We start from the raw sequence: 19,356 nt of genomic DNA on the forward strand, positions 1-19,356 counted from the left end.
ATTTATGAGCAGGTATGTATGTATGCCACGGGTGGTCATGTTATTGAGGTAAACAGGTGTTTACTGTTTATTCCATATCATGAAGTGCTGCTCTGGTGTCAACAGCTGCATGGTATTGCACCAGTTTTAGGGAATTCGTGAGCTTTGAAACCAGTGTAGGCATGGTCTAAAGCAGAGAAGTGCAAAAGAACAAGGGTGTAAAAGTTTTAAACTATAGTATTTTAATTATTTTGTTACTTGTTACCACTAAAGCACAATGAGGATTTACATGCGCAGTCTGACGGTGTTATGTGACCCTGTGATTGTGACATGCAGATAGAAATAAATGAGAAAATGTTGTCGTCAAGTAAAGTTTATTGAATGGAGAAAATAAACATTTGATTTTAAAGCAATACAAGAAGACAAGAAATATCTTACATATGAGCAGAAAAACACAAGAAAGACATTCTCTTTAATCAGCTCGATAAATGCGTTACATTTAAAATGACGTATAAATGTTGAGGCAAAACGAGTGCAGATCTTTAGTTACAATTGTGCTTAAAAGGCAGACAGGCCAAAAAAAAACAAAAATAAAAAAGAAGCAACAACGCTTGGAGGAAGATTGACAATCTGACAAAGAAAACAGCCGAGGATGTCACGGCTCACTGACTGGAGACATGCAGGTGAGCGTGGGGAGTCAGATGACAGGATTTGGGAGGAGAGTCCAAGGACATCCGGTGGGTGGATGGAGGGGGGTGGAGGTGGGGTGGAGGGGTGAAATGTTTAGGACAAACAGTGTTCAGACGGGAATTATACTTGCAGAAAGAACGCCTACACAAAAAGTTCCTACATCATTACATTGAATTTTTATTTGCATTAAAAGCCTAATTTACATTCACGCCGTGTCCGCACTGGGGTTCTCCATCACTCACTCCTTATCTCCATCTATTCCTCCTTGCCCCTCCTCTCTTTCACTCTTTATTCTCCTGCATCTCCCCTCCTTTCAATCTGCCTTTCATGTCACTCCATTAGGCGGGGTGCAGAGGGAGGGCTGATGGCTTCTCTCTCCGGCGTCCTTGCTTCGGTTTTGCTGCAGCTGTTGGGCTGTGATAAAGAGAGCAAAGAGGAGAAGTTTTCACACTAATTACAACATAATAATGGAGCACTCGGTAAAAGCCACTGTGAAAATGAAGGTCAAACAGTCATTCGTATAAAGTGAATAGAGTCTATTAGAAAGCATCTGTAAAGTGAAGAGAGATCGCTGAAGTGGGGGTAAAAGGGGATTTTTTTTATGAGACTGGAGTAAAATAAGAACATTTACTGGTCACACTGGCAGTATTTCTTATGCCTGGGTCGTTGTTGGCCCTTCATCTTCAGAAATCTCTTCTATAAAAAACAAGAGAAGAAAAAAAATGCATTTTTTGTTTGCTACAGAGAGCCATTCTTCTTTGTTTCATCTTCAGTCATCACAGCACCACATAAAGATGTGATGAATGGATCTCCTCACTCACCTTCCTTCTTTTGACTCTCACACACAAGACTATGACACAAACCATCAGGAGAATCGCAACCAGGCAGCCAACACCAATGGCAACCCACACCCACCAGGCGAGCCCCAACAGCCCTGGTGAAGCATCATCGTTAAGGCCTGAAAGCCAAACAGATTATTGAAGCATTAAAAGTGTCAGATACACATTCAGTGAAGGATCTCTGTGAGCAGAAGTCGTGATAAACTGTACACACATATGTCGCAGGGTTTCTCACTCTTGCCATTCGGTTTGGGTGGCGACTTTGTTGTAGTTGGAGGCTCTGAAGAACAAAAACACACATCTTTATGTTTCTTTGACCACATATGCACACAAAGGTCTTCATTCCTAGTGCCTGTGTATTACCTTGTACTGTGATGGTCAGACGCTCACTAAACTTATTGCTGCCACAGGTGACGATACACTGCCAGGCCCCGTTATGTGAGCTTGTTACAGGTTTCAGTTGAACTGTTGATGAATCTGTGGGAGAATCTGCATTTGGACTCTGCCACTTCACTTCACATCCTTGGGGCTGACCTTTCACCTCACACTGAAGCGTTGCCTCATTGTTCGGCTTGAGAACAGCAGAGGGTTTGACGGAGACCGAAACTGAGAAGGAGAACAGACGGACAACAACAGATACAGTGAGAATCACAAAGAGAAAAGGAGACCATGCTGAACAAGGTGCTTCATCCAAACTCGCTACACACATGACAAAGCTTCATAACATGAGAGGAAAAGAATGAGAGCATATTACACTAAGTATTAAAGGAAATGTGGTAACTCTTTCACACATTGGAACATTTTTGGTGATATGAAAATATCATAGATAACCATTTAACTGTAGAGGGATTGTAATAAGTAGTGACCCAGCTAGTGACAGAAAAGATCCGGCCTGGACTGTTTATTACATCACAAGCTGATGTTTGTGTCCTTTTCCTTTACTACAAATTAGTGTAGACCAAATTGCATTTTTTTTGTCCATAACTGTCATAATTTGCTTACACAGGCATCACTGTCATATAGAAACACAGCATAAACTTTTTTGTTTAAGCAGCCGTTCACTAAAATAAAAAACAAGAACTTAAGACTGTGGTGGTCTTGCCCACCCCGTGTCTCCACTCCTGTTCAGGAAGTTTCAGTGGTGTCCCACGTTGGGATTAGAGACATCAAACAAGGAAAGCTGCCTGTACAACAGAGTTTGTTAAAGAGGTTGTTCCCCGTACACGTCTGAAAGAGGACAGAGCCTTTCAGTCTGTGGAACAGTTTACACCACAACTACGTTTGGCTGACTCTATGGTATCCTTTAAAAAGCATTTAAAACTTATCTTTTTAAACAACCCGTCTGTTGATCAACGCTTTTTAAATTTTACATTTTTATTTACTATTAAACTTTAATATTGTGTATATTGAAAATTCTGTGACGTAACTTTCTGTTTATTTTAATCTTTGTGTACAGCGCTTTGTGACGGCCTGTCTATGAAAAGCGCTTAATTAATAAACTTTACTTACTTATTTAAAGATGTTGAAGGCTGACTGGGAGAGGATTAAGTTGAATTAAGGGAAATGTAGTACTCTGAGCTTGATTTTTCAATAGTATAATCTGGATTTTGGTCTCTGCTGCTTTGAATTGTCTAATGTGAGTACAAAACATAGTGTGTAAGAAATACGTTGTATATTTTTGTTGTATATCCTTTTACCTGTTATAGTAACAGAACCATCAGTCACATTAAACAAATTTCCCCTCATTTCACAGCAGTGTCATTTTTATTAACCTGATTATCAGTGTAACATGAAAGGATCCAGAAAACAAAACCATAATTGTCCTAATATGTTAAACCCATCACTGTTCCAATAAATATGAACATTTATTTGTAATTGTATATTTTCAAGGGTCTGCTGTTTACCTGAGAACACAGAAAGTGAATGTTCATGAGGTGTCCCATCTGCCGAACATGTGAACCGTCCAGCATCTGTTTCTCTCACACTGGAGATTTCCAGATTCGTCTGTCTCACAACTGACCTCTGTGCAAGTTCAGCACTGCCTAACACAGAAAATAAAAATATGTTCTAATATAATGTTATCATCAAATACTTTACTGTTAAGTGTTCTGAGATAATCAAAGACCTTTGCGAGGGAAGCCTCTCTGATCAACACTATGAAGAAGGTCATTTCCATGATGCCACCGCAGAGAGTGTGTGTAGCTGCTGACCCCACACTTCAATGTGACTTTCTCCCCGACTTTTGCAAAGAAAACTTCACCTGCAGCAGAGAGTGCACCCAGCACTGAAAAGAAGACAATCACAGTGAATAAATACTCTGCTTTTAATTATGCTTATTTAAAGGAGGATATAAGAAACGTCTCTACATGGAGACAAAACCAGTCATATTCTCTGTATGTCGTCGTAAACTTGTGCAGTGACATTAAAGAACCTGAGATGATTAAAACATCACTTCAACCATATTTATAGAAGATTTTTCAGTTTGATTAAACATGAGGTCACACACCATCTACAACATGTGTGTGCAGTATTTTAAAGGATTATTCACAATATTGTCTTCACAAGTATATTCACTCACCAAACACAAACAACACAATCACCTTCATTCTGAAAGTCGACCTGAGGGTTTAAAATAAAACACAAATGAACATTACTGTTAACACGACATCATAAAAAGAACACCAATTAAACGTGAACACTTTCATTTCACACACAGCCACAGAGAGATTCTTCTTCACATGAACACTTTACAGAGAAACCACCAAGCCCTCGCTCTGTTTCCGTCCTCTCTCTGTGTCTTATGTTAAAAATGATCAAACTCAGTGTTGGACTTAAAAAGTGAAAAAGAGTGTTACTGAGAAAGTCAAACATTTCTTGTGGCTCTTTAATTTAATCTCACCAACAGCTCATGTGAAGGTGTTTCCTGTAAAGCTGCTGTAACTTTATCTGACTGCTCATGTTAACATATATATTAATTCTCCTAAAAAAACCCCCAAAAAAACAGCTCAACTGAGATCATTGTGTCCAATTAACTAGCATCAAAATGAATTTTAACACTTATTAAGAATTTGCTGCCTCCACATAAGGTGCTTCGATGACGCAAAAAATAAAAAAAGTTAAAGCTCAGTTTTAAACTTAGCCTCATTTGAAAAATTAAATCTCAGTGACTGAACCACAGAATTAAACTCACAGGTTAACGAATCTTTAAGCCTATTAAATTAACATGATCGTACACATCAAAGGCTTAGAAACAAACTTCAGCACATTTTTCTTCAGGTTTGTTTAAAAGCTTTTAACTTCGACTCCGTACAAACAACAATTTCTGAAACACTTGAAACATTTCATCTCTATTTGCTCTTAAACTGGTGCCTCTGCAGTAACTTTGAACTCCATTACGGAGCAAACAGAAAGTTTCCGGGAAAGTCGAGTTAACTCCTTTGTATTTATTCTGAAACATAAAACCCAACTTTAAAATGTGAGTTGAGCTCTTACCTTAATTTTGAGCAGATTTTGTGTCTTTTAGTTCAGTTATTGAAGGCAAAATTCTCTCTTCATCCTCTCTGTGCTTCACTTCACTGAAAACAAGAGCTCAAGGATGCAAAAGTGTAGAAGGCGGAAGACATCTGAAGAGAGAGCTGCACTCTGGAAAGTTGTAGGCCACTGTAAACCCCAGATCTTTGTGGGTTTGCTACTCATGTCTGCGCTTTCCTGCAATCTAGGCCTGGCATTTTCTACTCAGTGCAGTTCTTACAAAAAGCTGAAGAAAGTTCTGCACAGTGACTTAAAAAAAGCTCAGCTGCACACACTCAGTCAGATTATACTCATGGATCCACAATGATTCCTGTAACAGAGAAGTGAAAATAACTTGGAACTAAACAGAGAAGTCATAATAGGAAGAATAGAAAGAACACAGAGTTTGAAAAAACCAACCAATATTTATTCATCACAGCAGAAGTAACAAAGTATTTGTTTTCAAAATAAAAGGAACTGAAGGTAAACGAGCTGATTTGCTGTTTTTTTTTCTTTTTTGACAGACATTAGTTCTTTTTCATTAAATGACATTTTCTCTCACTGTGGATGTTAAAGTCTTTCTTTGTCTTATTTCCTCACACTAACAGGCAGAGGAGGAGGAGGCGTCAGACTGAAGTGATGACACCAAACTCCAATCGTCCAATAAAAGCAGAGAGGACCCGAAGCAGCTGTGGGTCTTGTTGGTTTTCTGAAATTATTTGTGAGTTAAACTTGAACAGATGTCTGACAAAATCTCAGGTGGTTCTCAGTTTTACTCAGCAAGGCCCAGGAAACAAACTGAACCTGCTCTCTGACCAGACCTGAGGTTTGTAATCAGAGGATTTAAAGACAAATATCACCTCATTCAGCCTGCAGTAGAGGGAGAGCTATCATAGGTCTCTGTGGTGCACACCTTCACCTGATTGTTGACGATCACCCATCTGTGAGACACAAAGATAAAACACACAAAGGCCTGTTTAACAGCACCTGCTGCCTCCAAATGTACAGCTCAGGTACAGATGTCATAATAAAAGTTAAAGCAGGACTCATCAGTAGAAACTGGTCCATTTTCTTCTATTCAGACATGACACAAACATTTTTCCTCCAGGTATGTTGGTGATAGATGGATATAAATCCTTCAAACCTTCACTTCTTTGACAGATTAACACTTCAGACTGTGCACATCAGCAGCCATGAAATGAGTAGTCAGAGCAGATGTGGAGTATGGTGCCCCCTGCTGAAGAAGCTCAAAAGTTACCACATTTTATTTTAATGCAATTCTTTCCTGATATTTGAGCAAGCACATATATAATAAGCACTTTGAACGTTTGTAAGGAAGTCATCTATTTTTTTTTCTGTAGGAGAAAATGTTTTTGTTTTCTTTTTCAATGATTTCACTAAAGTTGCTTTTAAATTTTGAGTAAAACTATGCAATGTCCCTTCAACCAGGGCTGATTTGTTAATAACAAATATGAACATGGAAAAATGGCTGATCCCCTCTTTTTCTGTCAGGTGCTCCTTTCAGGGTCTTCACAGCAGATCATCTCCATCTCCAAGGATTTTTTTAACCAAATAAATGTTCACAACCTCATGTCTTTGTAATCACTATAGTGATATTGTTTCTCCTATGACATCCAAAGACGATTTGTAGATTTTATCAAATTGCTCCACCAAGTTTGCACATTCGTCTTTTTCATCAGTGAACAATTGCTCGTTATTTTACATAATGTAAAAAATGATTTTAATGTAAATCCTGTACTTTTAAACTTGTTGTGTTTCCCATAAAAGCAGACACTGTGTCTGATATTTTGCAATAACGTTGCTATCACTAGCTCCACTGCAAATATTCAAGGAGTTAGGAACTCACATAAAATGGCACACAGAGGGCAGTAGTCAGGCACCTAAAATGCTCAAAATATAGAAGTTATTAATGATATTTGTCTCTACACCAGAATAAAAATAAATACAGGATGTAAAGAATGAAAATCCAGTTAAAATTTTAGCACTGAAATAAACACTCATTCTCCACCACCCCTGGGGGCGTCTCCCATTTTGACCTTGAGACTTCCTGGCTGTATTCGGCACAGATGTTTCTCTATACTATGCCGTCCTCTTGGTTATGGCGTTCCATGTATGCACTTCCTTCTAGCATCTTGCACGCTGCTGTTATGTGCTGGATTGTCTCAGGGACATCTTTACACAGCCTGCACCTGGGGTCTTGCCTGGTGTGATAGACCCCAGCCTCTATGGCTCTTGTGCTCAGAGCTTGTTCCTGTGATGCCATGATTAGTGCCTCCGTGTTGTCTTTCAGTCCAGCTTTGTCCAGCCACTGGTAGGATTTCTGGATATCAGGCACCTCCACTATCTGCTGGTGGTACATAACGTGCAGGGGCCTGTCCTTCCATGATGGTTCCTCCTCTTCCTTGGGGCCATCCTCCTGATGTATTCATGGATGTTCATTTCCTCATCCTGGATTGTGGTGCAGACACTTACTAGTCCACGGCCTCCTTCCTTCCGTTTAGCGTACAGCCTCAGGGTGCAAGACTTGAGGTGAAACCCTCCATGCATTGTCAGGAGCTTCCTTGTCTTGATGTCAGTGCTCCTGAGGAGGACTTGCCTGACCCTCTGCAGGTATAGTGGTTGCGCCCCTCTCCTCCCTGTGCAGCAAGCAGCAGCAGGGCGCCCTTATTCCCTGCAAATGGGCTACGGAAAACCAATCGGTGCCTATGATACTCCCAAAATGCGCTGGCATGATGTCAGGGCAGCATGGGTGTGAGCAACTTTTTTTTGCCAATGCCCATGATGTGACCCCACCACAATGCTGCCCTGGGCAACAGCAGCCCATGTCACCCATAACAAAAACTGCCACTGGTTAACACATAGTATTAACAAAAAGATCAGGCCTTGATTCACAAATTTTTGGCATTTCTCAACAATGCTTCATCTGGTGGCAGAGTGTTGCCAACATTTTGGACAATTAATTATAAGTTTTAACTACTAAATTGCACAGGAAGTAAATCTGGGACTGACTAGTGACAACATCGATGATTAGTCCCACACATCCTGAGTTCCAAGTAATAAACAAATAAAACACTCGAATTTCACTCACCTGAACTGAAGCACAGACTTCTGGGCTGGTTATTAGTTATGAGAATACTAGTCACACAGTCCATTAAAACTTCCCCAAAAGGCACCAGCTGGTCATATCGATTGACAGGTGAGCCTTATTTATCTGATTTATCTGATTTTCATCTAATATTCAGCCCTACTCTCCGTGAGAAAACCTTCTGATTGGCTGCCGCTGACAAATACAAGAGAAGAAAGGCAAAAGGGTGGGGCTTATGAGCTCAAAGATAAAGATATACAGCTGAGAAATTAACAACACCATTAACATTATCCACTCTTTTTGACATCATATAGGAAAAAAGTAGAAAAAAATATCAGAAACAAAAATTGAAAAAGCACACAGCCTGACAGAAAAACATTTATTTATCACAGCAGAAGTAACAAAGCGTTTCTTTTTGAAATAAAAAACAAGACAAAACAAGAATCTTCAAATCTCACCAAACCAAAGAAAAACAAGTTGTTTTGGTGCTTTTTTGTTGTAACACACTTTTGTTGTTATTCTGTTGTTGTTTTTTTGTTTGTTTGGATATTTTGCTATTTCCTCAGACTAGCAGGTGCAGGAGGAGGCTGAATGCTGAAGTGGTGACACCAAGCTGTAATCGTCCAAAAAACGAAGAGGAAGCAGTGACAAATTATGGCAGTGGAAATAAACAGTCAGGATGTGAGGAGGCTCAGAAAAGTTGCTCTTGTTTGGGACTTCTTATTATACTCAAAATATTCACTCAAGCATCCAAATCATTAAATTCAGATGTTTTGGTCACTTCCATTTCTAAATTTCCACATTACTAAAAATTCCACGGTCAGCTGTTAGTGGCATTATACCAAAGTGGAATAACAGAACCGCAGCCATGAAGATGTAGGACACATAAAATCACAGAGCAGAGTCAATCACTACAGACCTCCAACCTTCATGTGACCTTCAGATCAGCATAAAGCACACTACGACTGGACTCTAGAGCAGTGGAGACATGTTCTCTGGAGTGACGAATCAAGATTCTCCATCTGGACAATGCAATGGACGGTTGCCAGGGGAACGATTCTTGTCAGATCGTATTTGGCCAAGTGTAAAGTTAAGTGGAGGGGGTATTACTGTGCGAGGTTGTTGTTGTCCAGTTAAAGGAACTCTTAATGCTTCAGCATTCCAAGACAATTTGGACAATTTCATTCTTCCAACTTTGTGTGAACAGTTTGGGGATGGTCTCTTCCTGTTCCTGTTGGAACAACGTGACTGGCCTGCACAGAGTTGCGACCTCAACCTGCCAGAACACCTTTGGGATGAATTAGAGCAGAGACTCTGAGCCAGGCCTTCTAGTCCAGCATCAGTGTCTGACCTCACAAATGTGCTTCTGGAAGAACGGTCAACAACTCCTATAAACACTCCTAAACCTTTTGGAAAGCCTTCCCATAAGAGTTTAAGCTGCCATGGTTGGACCTACATTATATTAAACACTATGGATTAAGAATGGGATGTCACTCAAGTTCATATGTGCGTGAAGGCAGACGAGTGAACACTTTTGGCAATAAAGTGTAATTTGCAAGTAAAGCCTGAACAGATGTCTGATAGATCTCAGGTGCTTCTCAGATTTACTCAGCAAAGCACAGGAAACAAACCGAACACTTCATCTGTACATCTGCATCAATTTACTGAAGAGTGTAATACTCAATATGAGACCCTCATTTTGACTTTGCGAGTTGTGAAGTTTGCCATGACTTTTGTAAAAGCTTGGTAGAGTGCAATCATGACTCTGATCAGTTACACAATCAATGAGGAACTTTAAGTAGAAGTTCACCATAATCTGTAAACACAGTGGTGCAGGAGGTCTTTAACCCATTTTATGTTTGTTTGTTTGTTTCATCGTCAACAATCAACCTTACACATAAATATTTGATGAACGCCTTTCCTCACATGCCCTCCTCCTTCTCATACACTTACACAAGACAATGACACAAACTATCAGGAAGATCCCAAACTGACAGCAGACTCCGATTGCAATCCACATCCAACAGGAGAGTCCCAGTGGGCAATCGTTGGCAGTACCTGAATGCAACACAGATCATTGGAGAAAGTGAGAAAGACAAGAATGAGTTACACAATCAGCAAAGGATCACTTTGATCAAATTTGCAGACATTTTGCAAAAGCTGGACACACATGTTGCACGTGTTGTCTTCTGAGCACTCATTACAAATGTGATGTTCTTCAGGGTGGATGGTGGAGTTGTAGTTGTTGTAGTTGTTGTAGTTGGAGGCTCTGAAGAACAAAAACACATATTTATGCTTCGTTGACCACATATGTAAACATGGGTCTTCATTCCTAGTAACTGTGTATTACCTTGTACTGTGATGCTCAGACGCTCACTAAACTTATTGCTGCCACAGGTGACGATACACTCCCAGGCCCCGTTATGTGAGCTTGTTACAGGTTTGAGTTGAACTGTTGATGGATTTGTGGGTGACTTTGTATTTGGACTCTGCCACTTCACTTCACAACCATGGTGCTGACCTTTCACCTCACACTGAAGCGTTGCCTCATCGTTCAGCTCGAGAACATCAGAGGGATGAACGGAGACGGAAACTGAGAAGGAGAACAGACGGACAACAACAGATACAGTGAGAATCACAAAGAAAAAGGAGACCATGCTGAACAAAGTGCTTCATCCAAACTCGCTACACATGACAAAGCTTTATAACATGAGAGGAAAAGAATGAGAGCATATTACACTAAGTATTAAAGGAAAAGTGGTAACTCTTTCACACATTGGAACATTTTTGAAAATATCATAGATAACCATTTAACTGTAGTGACCCAGCTAGTGACAGAAAAGATCCGGCCTGGACTGTTTATTACATCACAAGCTGATGTTTGTGTTTTTTTCCTTTACTACAAATTAGTGTAGACCAAATTGTATTTTTTTTTTGTCCCTAACTGTCGTAATTTGCTTACACAGGCATCGCTGTCATATAGAAACACAGCATAAGCTTTTTTGTTTAAGCAGCCGTTCACTAAAAAAACCCCAAAAACTTAAGACTGTGGTGGTCCTGCCCACCCCGTGTCTCCACGCCTGTTCAGGAAGTTTCAGTGGTGTCCCATGTACACGTTTGTTTAAGCAGCCGGTCACAAAAAAAAAGGAAAAAAGCAATCTAGCTAAAGTGAATTTTTAAGTAAATTATGTTTACAGGGTTAATAAGATATCTATATTGTAATAGTTATGGATGTAATTCTAGAGCCCTGAGTATGTGTGTAGCCGTTCCAATGCTTCCCACTCATCTGACTGACTGGGCCACACTTAAACTGTGGTGGTTCTGCCCACCCCGTGGCTCATCTCCTGTTCAGGAAGTTTCAGTGGTGTCCCATGTTGGGATTAGAGATGACAACCTTTAGCAGGAAAGCTGCCTGTACAACAGAGTTTGTTAAAGATGTTGAAGGCTGACTGGGAGAGGATTAAATTGAATTAAGGGAACTGTAGTACTCTGAGCTTGATTTTTCAATAGTATTATCTGGATTTTGGTCTCTGCTGCTTTGAATAGTCTAATGTGAGTGCAAAACATAGTGTGTAAGAAATACATTGTATATCTTTGTTGTATATCCTTTTACCTGTTATAGTAACAGAACCATCAGTCACATTAAACTAATTTCCCCTCATTTCACAGCAGTGATGTTTTCATTAACCTGATTATCAGTGCAATGTGGAAAGATCCTGAAAATGAAACCATAATTGTCCTAATATGTTAAAACCATCACTGTTCCAATAAATACAAACATTTATTTGTAATTGTATATTTTCCAGGGTCTGCTGTTTACCTGACAACACAGAAAGTGAATGTTCATGAGGTGTCCCATCTGCCGAACATGTGAACCGTCCAGCATCTGTTTCTCTCACACTGGAGATTTCCAGATTCGTCTGTCTCACGACTGACCTCTGTGCAAGTTCAGCACTGCCTAACACAGAAAATAAAAATATGTTCTAATATAATGTAATCATCATATACTGATGACTATACATAATGTTATGTATAGTCAATAATACTTAATGTTGACTATTAAGTATTTCAAGATAATCAAAGACCTTTGCGAGGGACGGCTCTCTGATAAACACTATGAAGAAAGTCATTTCCATGATGCCATGTCAGAGAGCGTATGTAGCTGCTGACCCCACACTTCAATGTGACTTTCCCCCCAACTTTTGCAAAGAAATCTTCACCTGCAGCAGAGAGTGCACCCAGCACTGAAAAGAAGACAATCACAGTAAATATATACTCTGCTTTTAATTATGCTTATTTAAAGGAGGATACAAGAAACGTCTCTACATGAAGACAAAACCAGTAATATTATCTTTATGTCATTGTAAACTTTTGCAGTGACATTAAAGAACCTGAGATGATTAAAACACCACTTCAACCATATTTATAGATGATTTTTCAGTTTGATTAAACATGAGGTCACACACCATCTACAACATGTGTGTGCAGTATTTTAAAGGATTATTCACAATATTGTCTTCACAAGTATATTCACTCACCAAACACAAACAACACAATCACCTTCATTCTGAAAGTCGACCTGAGGGTTTAAAATAAAACACAAATGAACATTACTGTTAACACGAAATCATAACAAGAAAACTAATTAAACATGAACACTTTCATTTCACACACAGCCACAGAGAGATTCTTCTTCACATGAACACTTTACAGAGAAACCACCAAGCCCTTGCTCTGTTTCCGTCCTCTCTCTGTGTCGCATGTTAAAAACAATAAAACTCTGTGTTACACTTAAAAACTGCCTCCAAAAAGGTGCTTTGATTGAAGATTCAAACGTAAATCTGTGAGTCCTAATTGACAAATTAAATCAGTTTTAACTTCGACTCCGTACATAAAACAATTTCTGAAACACTTAAAACATTTCATCTGTATTTGCTCTTAAACCGGCGCCTCTGCAGTAACTTTGAACTCCATTACGGAGCAAACAGAAAGTAGGATGGTCGTGTTAAATCCTTTGTATTTATTTTGAAATATAAAACCAAATTTTGAAATGTAGGTCGAGCTCTTACCTTAATTTTGAACAGATTCTGTGTGTTTTAGTTCAGTTATTGAAGGTAAAATCTTTTTTCTTCCTCTCCGTGCTTCACTTCACTGAAAATAAGAGCTCAAGGATGCAAAAGTGCAGAAGGTGGAAGACATCTGAAGAGAGAGCTGCACTCTGCAAAGTTGTAGGCCACTGCAAACCCCAGATCTTTGTGGGTTTGCTACTCATGTCTGTAAGTCATAACAGGAAAAATAGAAAAAATGGTAAATGGTAAATGGACTGGTTCTTATATAGCGCTTTTCTACTCTGTCTGAGCACTCAAAGCACTTTATACGACTAAGATCATAAGAGTTTGAAAAAAGACCAATATTTATTCATCACAGCAGAAGTAAGAAAGTAATAGTTTTCAATATAAAATAAACTGAAAGTAAATGAGCTGATTTAAAGAGTTAAACTCAGTTTTATTCTTTTGTGTTGTGTTTGTGTTCAAATATTGTGTTCAGCATTTCATCACTGATCTTCCCCTCTTGTCTTACCAGGTTTAGGAGAGTGGAGCGACTGTGAAATCGAGTGTTGCAGTTGTTTGTCTGTCACAGGAACACAAGCATGGAGCAGGACTCGGGAACCACGTTATTGAAACTGTTGCACATTGCTCACTAATTGCCACTATAAATAAACGCACTGTCTCGGACTGGAAGGTCCTGCATTTGGGTCCCGTTCTTGCCATGCACCCTGACAAACTCAGTTACAGATGTCATAATAAAAGTTAAAGCGGGAATCATTAGTAGAAACTCATCCATTTTCTTATTCAAACATGAAACAAACCTTTTTCTTTCAGCTATGTTCATGATAGATGGATATAAATCCTTCAAATTTTCACTTTTTTGACAGATTTACACATCAGCAGCTATGATACTGATCTCTGTTCAGAGCAGATGTGGAGTATGGTGGCCCCTGCTGAAGCACCTCAAAAGTTACCTCATTTTATTTTAATGCATTTATCATCTGTCCTACATTATAAGTAAAGGAAGGAGGAAGCATGTATAATAAACTTGTAGGTTTCTTATTAGCTAATCTATTTTGTTTTATACCATGCATTAAATAAATATATTATGTAAAAGTTTTTGAGTAAAGACTACTACTGTAAACCTGATTTCACCTCAGCATCAATTAAGGTTATGTATTTCTAATTTAATCTTTCATAAAAACATAAATGGTTTAGGGCCATGCGATTTACTAGTAAAATTGCCTCGTGTGCTGCATTTTGGTCCTCATCCCTCTCTTGCACTGCATTTCTCTTGGATGGATGTCGTCACGATAACTTAATGGTTGTGAAATCCATCTTCTGAAGCCTCATTAGCCTCCCCCAGGTGTTAACAAAGGCAAACATCATCATTTTTAGACCACATTCAGGGTGGTCAGTTGGTTCTCTGCTTACTTGGTTAAAAAGCTGCATCCAAAAAACTGTACAGTATGACGCACATAAGACACATACTTACTGATATGTGTTTGAGCTCTATATGCTCAAAGTAATAACTAATTACTTAATTAGTTATTAAAGAACTTAAAGAAGTCCAGACGCTTTTCTTTGCAAGCTCCTTTGACAACTAATAAAACACTTGAATTTCACTCACCTGAACTGAAGCACGAACCTCTGGGATGGTTATTAGATATCAGAATATTAGTCACACAATCCATTAAAACGTCTCCAAAACGCATCAACTGACCACTTAGATTGACAGGTGAGCCTTATTTGTGTAATACTATCTAATATTTAGTTAATATTTATCTAATAGATAGCTTTACCCACCTTGAGAAAACTTTCTTCTGATTGGCTGCCCCTCACAAATACAAGATTAGAATGGCAGGAGAGTGGGGCTTATGTGCTCAACCCTAAAAGCTATTTAGCTGACCAATTAACATTAAGATTATCCACTGTTTTTGACAACATATAGAGCAAAAACTAGAAAAAAAATATCAGAAACAAAAATTGAAAGAGCACACAGCTTGACAGAAAGACATTTATTTATCACAACAGAAGTAACAAAGTTTTTTTTTTTAAGTAAAATTAAAAAAAAACATGAATCATTGAAAAATCACGATCTCCAAACCAAAGGAAAACAAGTTGTTTTGGTGCTTTGTTTTCTTTCTGTAAACCACATTAGTTGTTATCTCCTCACTCTAACAGGTCGAGGAGGGGACTGAAGGTGACTACTGATGGCAGTGGAAATCAACAGTCAGAGTTAGCACAAAGAGTGAAGCTACAACAAAGTCGCTCTAATGTTTGGCTGCCATTAGAGCGCTGACATCAGTAGAACAAGGTGTTCTAGTCACTTCTCTGGCCACAGGCGTATAAAATAAGCCACGTAGGCATTCAGACTTCTTCTACAAACTTTTGTTAAACAACGAGTCGCTTTCAGGAGCTCATTGAATTCCAGTGTGGTGCCATGATAGGATGCCATCTTGCAACAAATCCAGTTGTGAAATGTTGTTGTTACTAAATATTCCACAATCAGCTGTTAGTGGCATTATAACAAAGTGGAAGCGATCGGGAATGACAGCAATGCAGCTATAAAGTGATAGGTTGTGTAAAATCACAGGGTAGGGTCAGTGGATGCCGAGCTTCATAGTGTGCAGAGTCTCCAACTTTCTGCAGAGTCAATCGCAACAGACCTCCAAACTTCAGGTCTTACGATTAGCTCAAGAACAGTGCACAGGGAGCTTCATGGGATGAGTTTTACACAACCAAGCAGCTGCATCCAAGCCTCACATCAACAAAGACAATGCAAAACATCACATGCAGTGGTTTAAAGCATGCCACCACTGGACTCTTGAGCAGTGGATAGATGATTTGTGGAGTGACAAATCATACTTCTCCATCTGGCAATCCAGTGGATGAGTCTGGCTTAAAGGTTGCCAGGGGAACGGTACTTGTCTGACTGCATTGGACTTACTGTAAAGTTTGGTGTAGAGAGGATTATTGTGTGGGATTGTTGTTCTGGAGTAGAGCTTGGTCGCTCCAGTAAGAGGAATTGTTACTGCTTCAGCATACCAAGACATTTTGGAGAACTCCATGCTGCCAACTTTGTGTGAACAGTTTGAGGATGGCCTCTTCCTGTTCCTCTACAAGACAGCACAAAGCAAGGTCTATAAAGACATGGATGAGTGACTGTGGTGAGGAAGAACTTTTGAACAGAACATCTTTAGGATGAATTAGAGCAGAGACTGCAAACCAGGCCTTCTCATCTCAGTGTTTGATCTCACAACTGTGCTTCTGGAAGAACAGTCAAGAATTCCCATAAACACACTCCAAAACTTTGTGGAAAGCCTTCCTAGAAGAATTATAGCTGTTATAACTGAAAAAGTTGGGCCTACATTATATTAAATCCTGTGGATTAAAAATGGGGTGTCACTCAAGTTCATGTGCGTTTGGAGGCAGACGAATAAATACTTTTGGCAATAAAGTGTAATTTGGGAGAAAAGCCTGAACAGATGTCTGAGAGATTTCAGGTGGTTCTCGGTTTTACTCAGCAAAGCCCAGGAAACAAAACAAATACTTCATCTGTACATCTACTGATTTACTGAAGAGTGTAATAGATAATCCGAGACACTCAGACTTTTGCCAGTTGTGAAATGTCCAGGACTTTGTAAGAGCTTGGTGTAGTGAAAATATGAATCTGATCAGTTACACATTCGGCGAAGAGGTTAGACCAACATAATCTGTAACCACAGCTATCAGCACTATACATAAATACTTGATGAACGCCTTTCCTCACATACCATCCTTCCACTCATGCACTTACACAAGACTGTGACACAAACTATCAGGAACATCCCAAACTGGCAGCACACCCCTATTGCAATCCACATCCAACAGGAGAGTCCCAGTGGGCAATCGTCGGCAGTACCTGAATGCAACACAGAGAAAGAGAACGTGAGAATGACAAGAATGAGTTACACATTCAGCAAAGGATCAAAGGATCAAATTTGCAGACATTTTCAAAAGCTGGACGCACATGTTGTACATGTTGTACATGTTGTACATGTTGTCTTCTGAACACTCGTTACAAATAATGTGATGTTCTTTCGGGTGGATGGTGGAGTTGTTGAAGTTGGAGGCTCTGAAGAACAAAAACACAAATCTTTATGTTTCTTTTGACCACATATGTACACATGGGCCTTCATTCCATGCACCCGTGTATTACCCTTTATGGTAATACTCTTACTCAGTTGTTTGCCATCACAGGTGATGATACACTCCCAGGTCCCATTATGTGAGCTTGTTACAGATTTGAGTTGAACTGTTGATGGCCATTCAGGTGAATCAGCATTTGGGCTCTTCCACTTCACTTCACAACCTTTTAGCAGATGTTTCACCTCACAGTGGAGCGTTGCCTCATCACACAGTTTGAGAACAGCAGAGGGAGTCACAGAGACCGAAACTGAGAAGGACGGAGGTGAGGATACAGTGAGAATCAGAAAGAGAAAGGGGAGTCATTAGACACATGGCACAGCTTTATAACATGAGAGAAAGAGTTAAGAAAAAACAAAACGGCATATTACACTGCATGTTAATAGACAAATAACCATTTCACACACTTGTCAGAATGTTATGGATATAAAACCACCAAAAATTTAACAGTGACAGAATCACAGGAAGTAGTTGGTGAAGATAGGATCAGGCTTGGACTATTCATTACATCAGAAACTGATTCTTATTTTTGCATTTCAAACAATTGAAGGCCAGACTGTAAAGTTTGTTGGTTATACAGAGAAGACTGCCACATAGAAACACACCATAGGTTTTTCTCTAAGCAGCAGTTTACTGAAAACAAATACAACAGAAAATAAGGACACTTTTATGTTAAAGCTCATACATTATAGTTACAGAACCATTAGTCACATTGAAAAAATTCCCCTCATTTCACAGCAGTGATGTTTTTATTAAACCCATCACTGCTCCATTAAATGTGAACATTTATTTGTAAATGTATATTTTCCAGGGTCTGCTGTTTACCTGAGAACACAACAAGTGAATGGTCATGAGGTGTCCAATCTGCCGAACATTCGAACTCTCCAGCATCTGTTTCTCTCACACTGGAGATTTCCAGATTCGTCTGTCTCACAACTGACCTCTGTGCAAGTTCAACATTGCCTAACACAGAAAATAAAAATATGTTCTTATATAATGTAATCGTCATATACTGATGTTAACTATTTCAAGATAATCAAGTACCTTTGCGAGGGAAGCCTCTCTGATCAACACTATGAAGAAGGTCATATCTATTATACCACTTCAGAGAGTTTCTGTAGCTGTTGACTCCACAGTTCAATGTGACTTTATCCCCAACATTTGCAAAGAAAACTTCCCCTGCTGCAGAGAGTGCACCCAGCACTGAGAAGAAGGCAAATAAATTAAATAAATACTCATCTTGTATTAATGAGTATTTAAAGGAGGATATAACAAATGTCTTTACATGGAGACAAAACCAGTAATATTCTCTGTATGTCGTCATAAACTTGTAGTGACATTAAAGAACCTGAGATCAGATTATCAATTATTTTTTAATTAGATTAAACATGAGGTCACACACCATCTACAACATGTGTGTGCAGTATTTTAAAGGATTATTCACAATATTGTCTTCACAAGTATATTCACTCACCAAACACAAACAACACAATCACCTTCATTCTGAAAGTCGACCTGAGGATTTAAAATAAAACACAAATGAACATTACTGTTAACACGACATCATAACAAGAAAACTAATTAAACGTGAACACTTTCCTTTCACACACAGCCACAGAGAGATTCTTCTTCACATGAACACTTTACAGAGAAACCACCAAGCCCTCGCTCTGTTTCCGTCCTCTCTCTGTGTCGTATGTTAAAAACAATAAAACTCAGCGTTGGACTTAAAAAGTGAAAAACAGTCAAACATTTCTTGTGGCTCTTTAATTTAATCTAACCAACAGCTCATGTGAAGGTGTTTCCTGTAAAGCTGCTGTAACTTTACCTGACTGCTCATCAGAAATGAGAAGTTTTAATTAGAAAAATAAAAATTTATTTCCTCTGGACCGACTTAAATAAATTCTCCTAAAAAAACAGCTCAACTGAGATCATTATACGTCCAATTAAATAGCGTTAAAATGAATATTAACACTTATTAAGAATTTGCTGCCAC

General features: G+C 39.1%; 1 protein-coding gene across 1 annotated transcript; it reads right to left on the reverse strand.

The window, feature by feature from the left end:
* Positions 1–1,007: 1,007 nt before the first annotated feature.
* LOC146622856 (uncharacterized) lies at positions 1,008–18,875 on the reverse strand. The gene is made up of 13 exons (XM_085364915.1): positions 18,835–18,875; positions 18,405–18,563; positions 18,186–18,323; positions 17,374–17,610; positions 17,203–17,289; positions 16,949–17,076; positions 16,123–16,291; positions 11,945–12,082; positions 1,872–2,114; positions 1,723–1,788; positions 1,491–1,627; positions 1,301–1,365; positions 1,008–1,083 (listed from the first exon to the last, which is right to left on the reverse strand). The coding sequence occupies exons 1-13, from the start codon at positions 18,860–18,862 to the stop codon at positions 1,008–1,010; spliced, it is 1,671 nt and encodes a 556-aa protein (XP_085221041.1). The 5' UTR covers positions 18,863–18,875.
* Between the last annotated feature and the right edge of the window lie 481 nt (positions 18,876–19,356).

The sequence above is a fragment of the Diplotaxodon limnothrissa genome, linkage group LG11 (assembly GCF_057381915.1).
Source record: "Diplotaxodon limnothrissa isolate DT_005_m linkage group LG11, D_limnothrissa_male_GT1.1, whole genome shotgun sequence".
In the NCBI taxonomy this organism is placed as follows: domain Eukaryota; kingdom Metazoa; phylum Chordata; class Actinopteri; order Cichliformes; family Cichlidae; genus Diplotaxodon; species Diplotaxodon limnothrissa.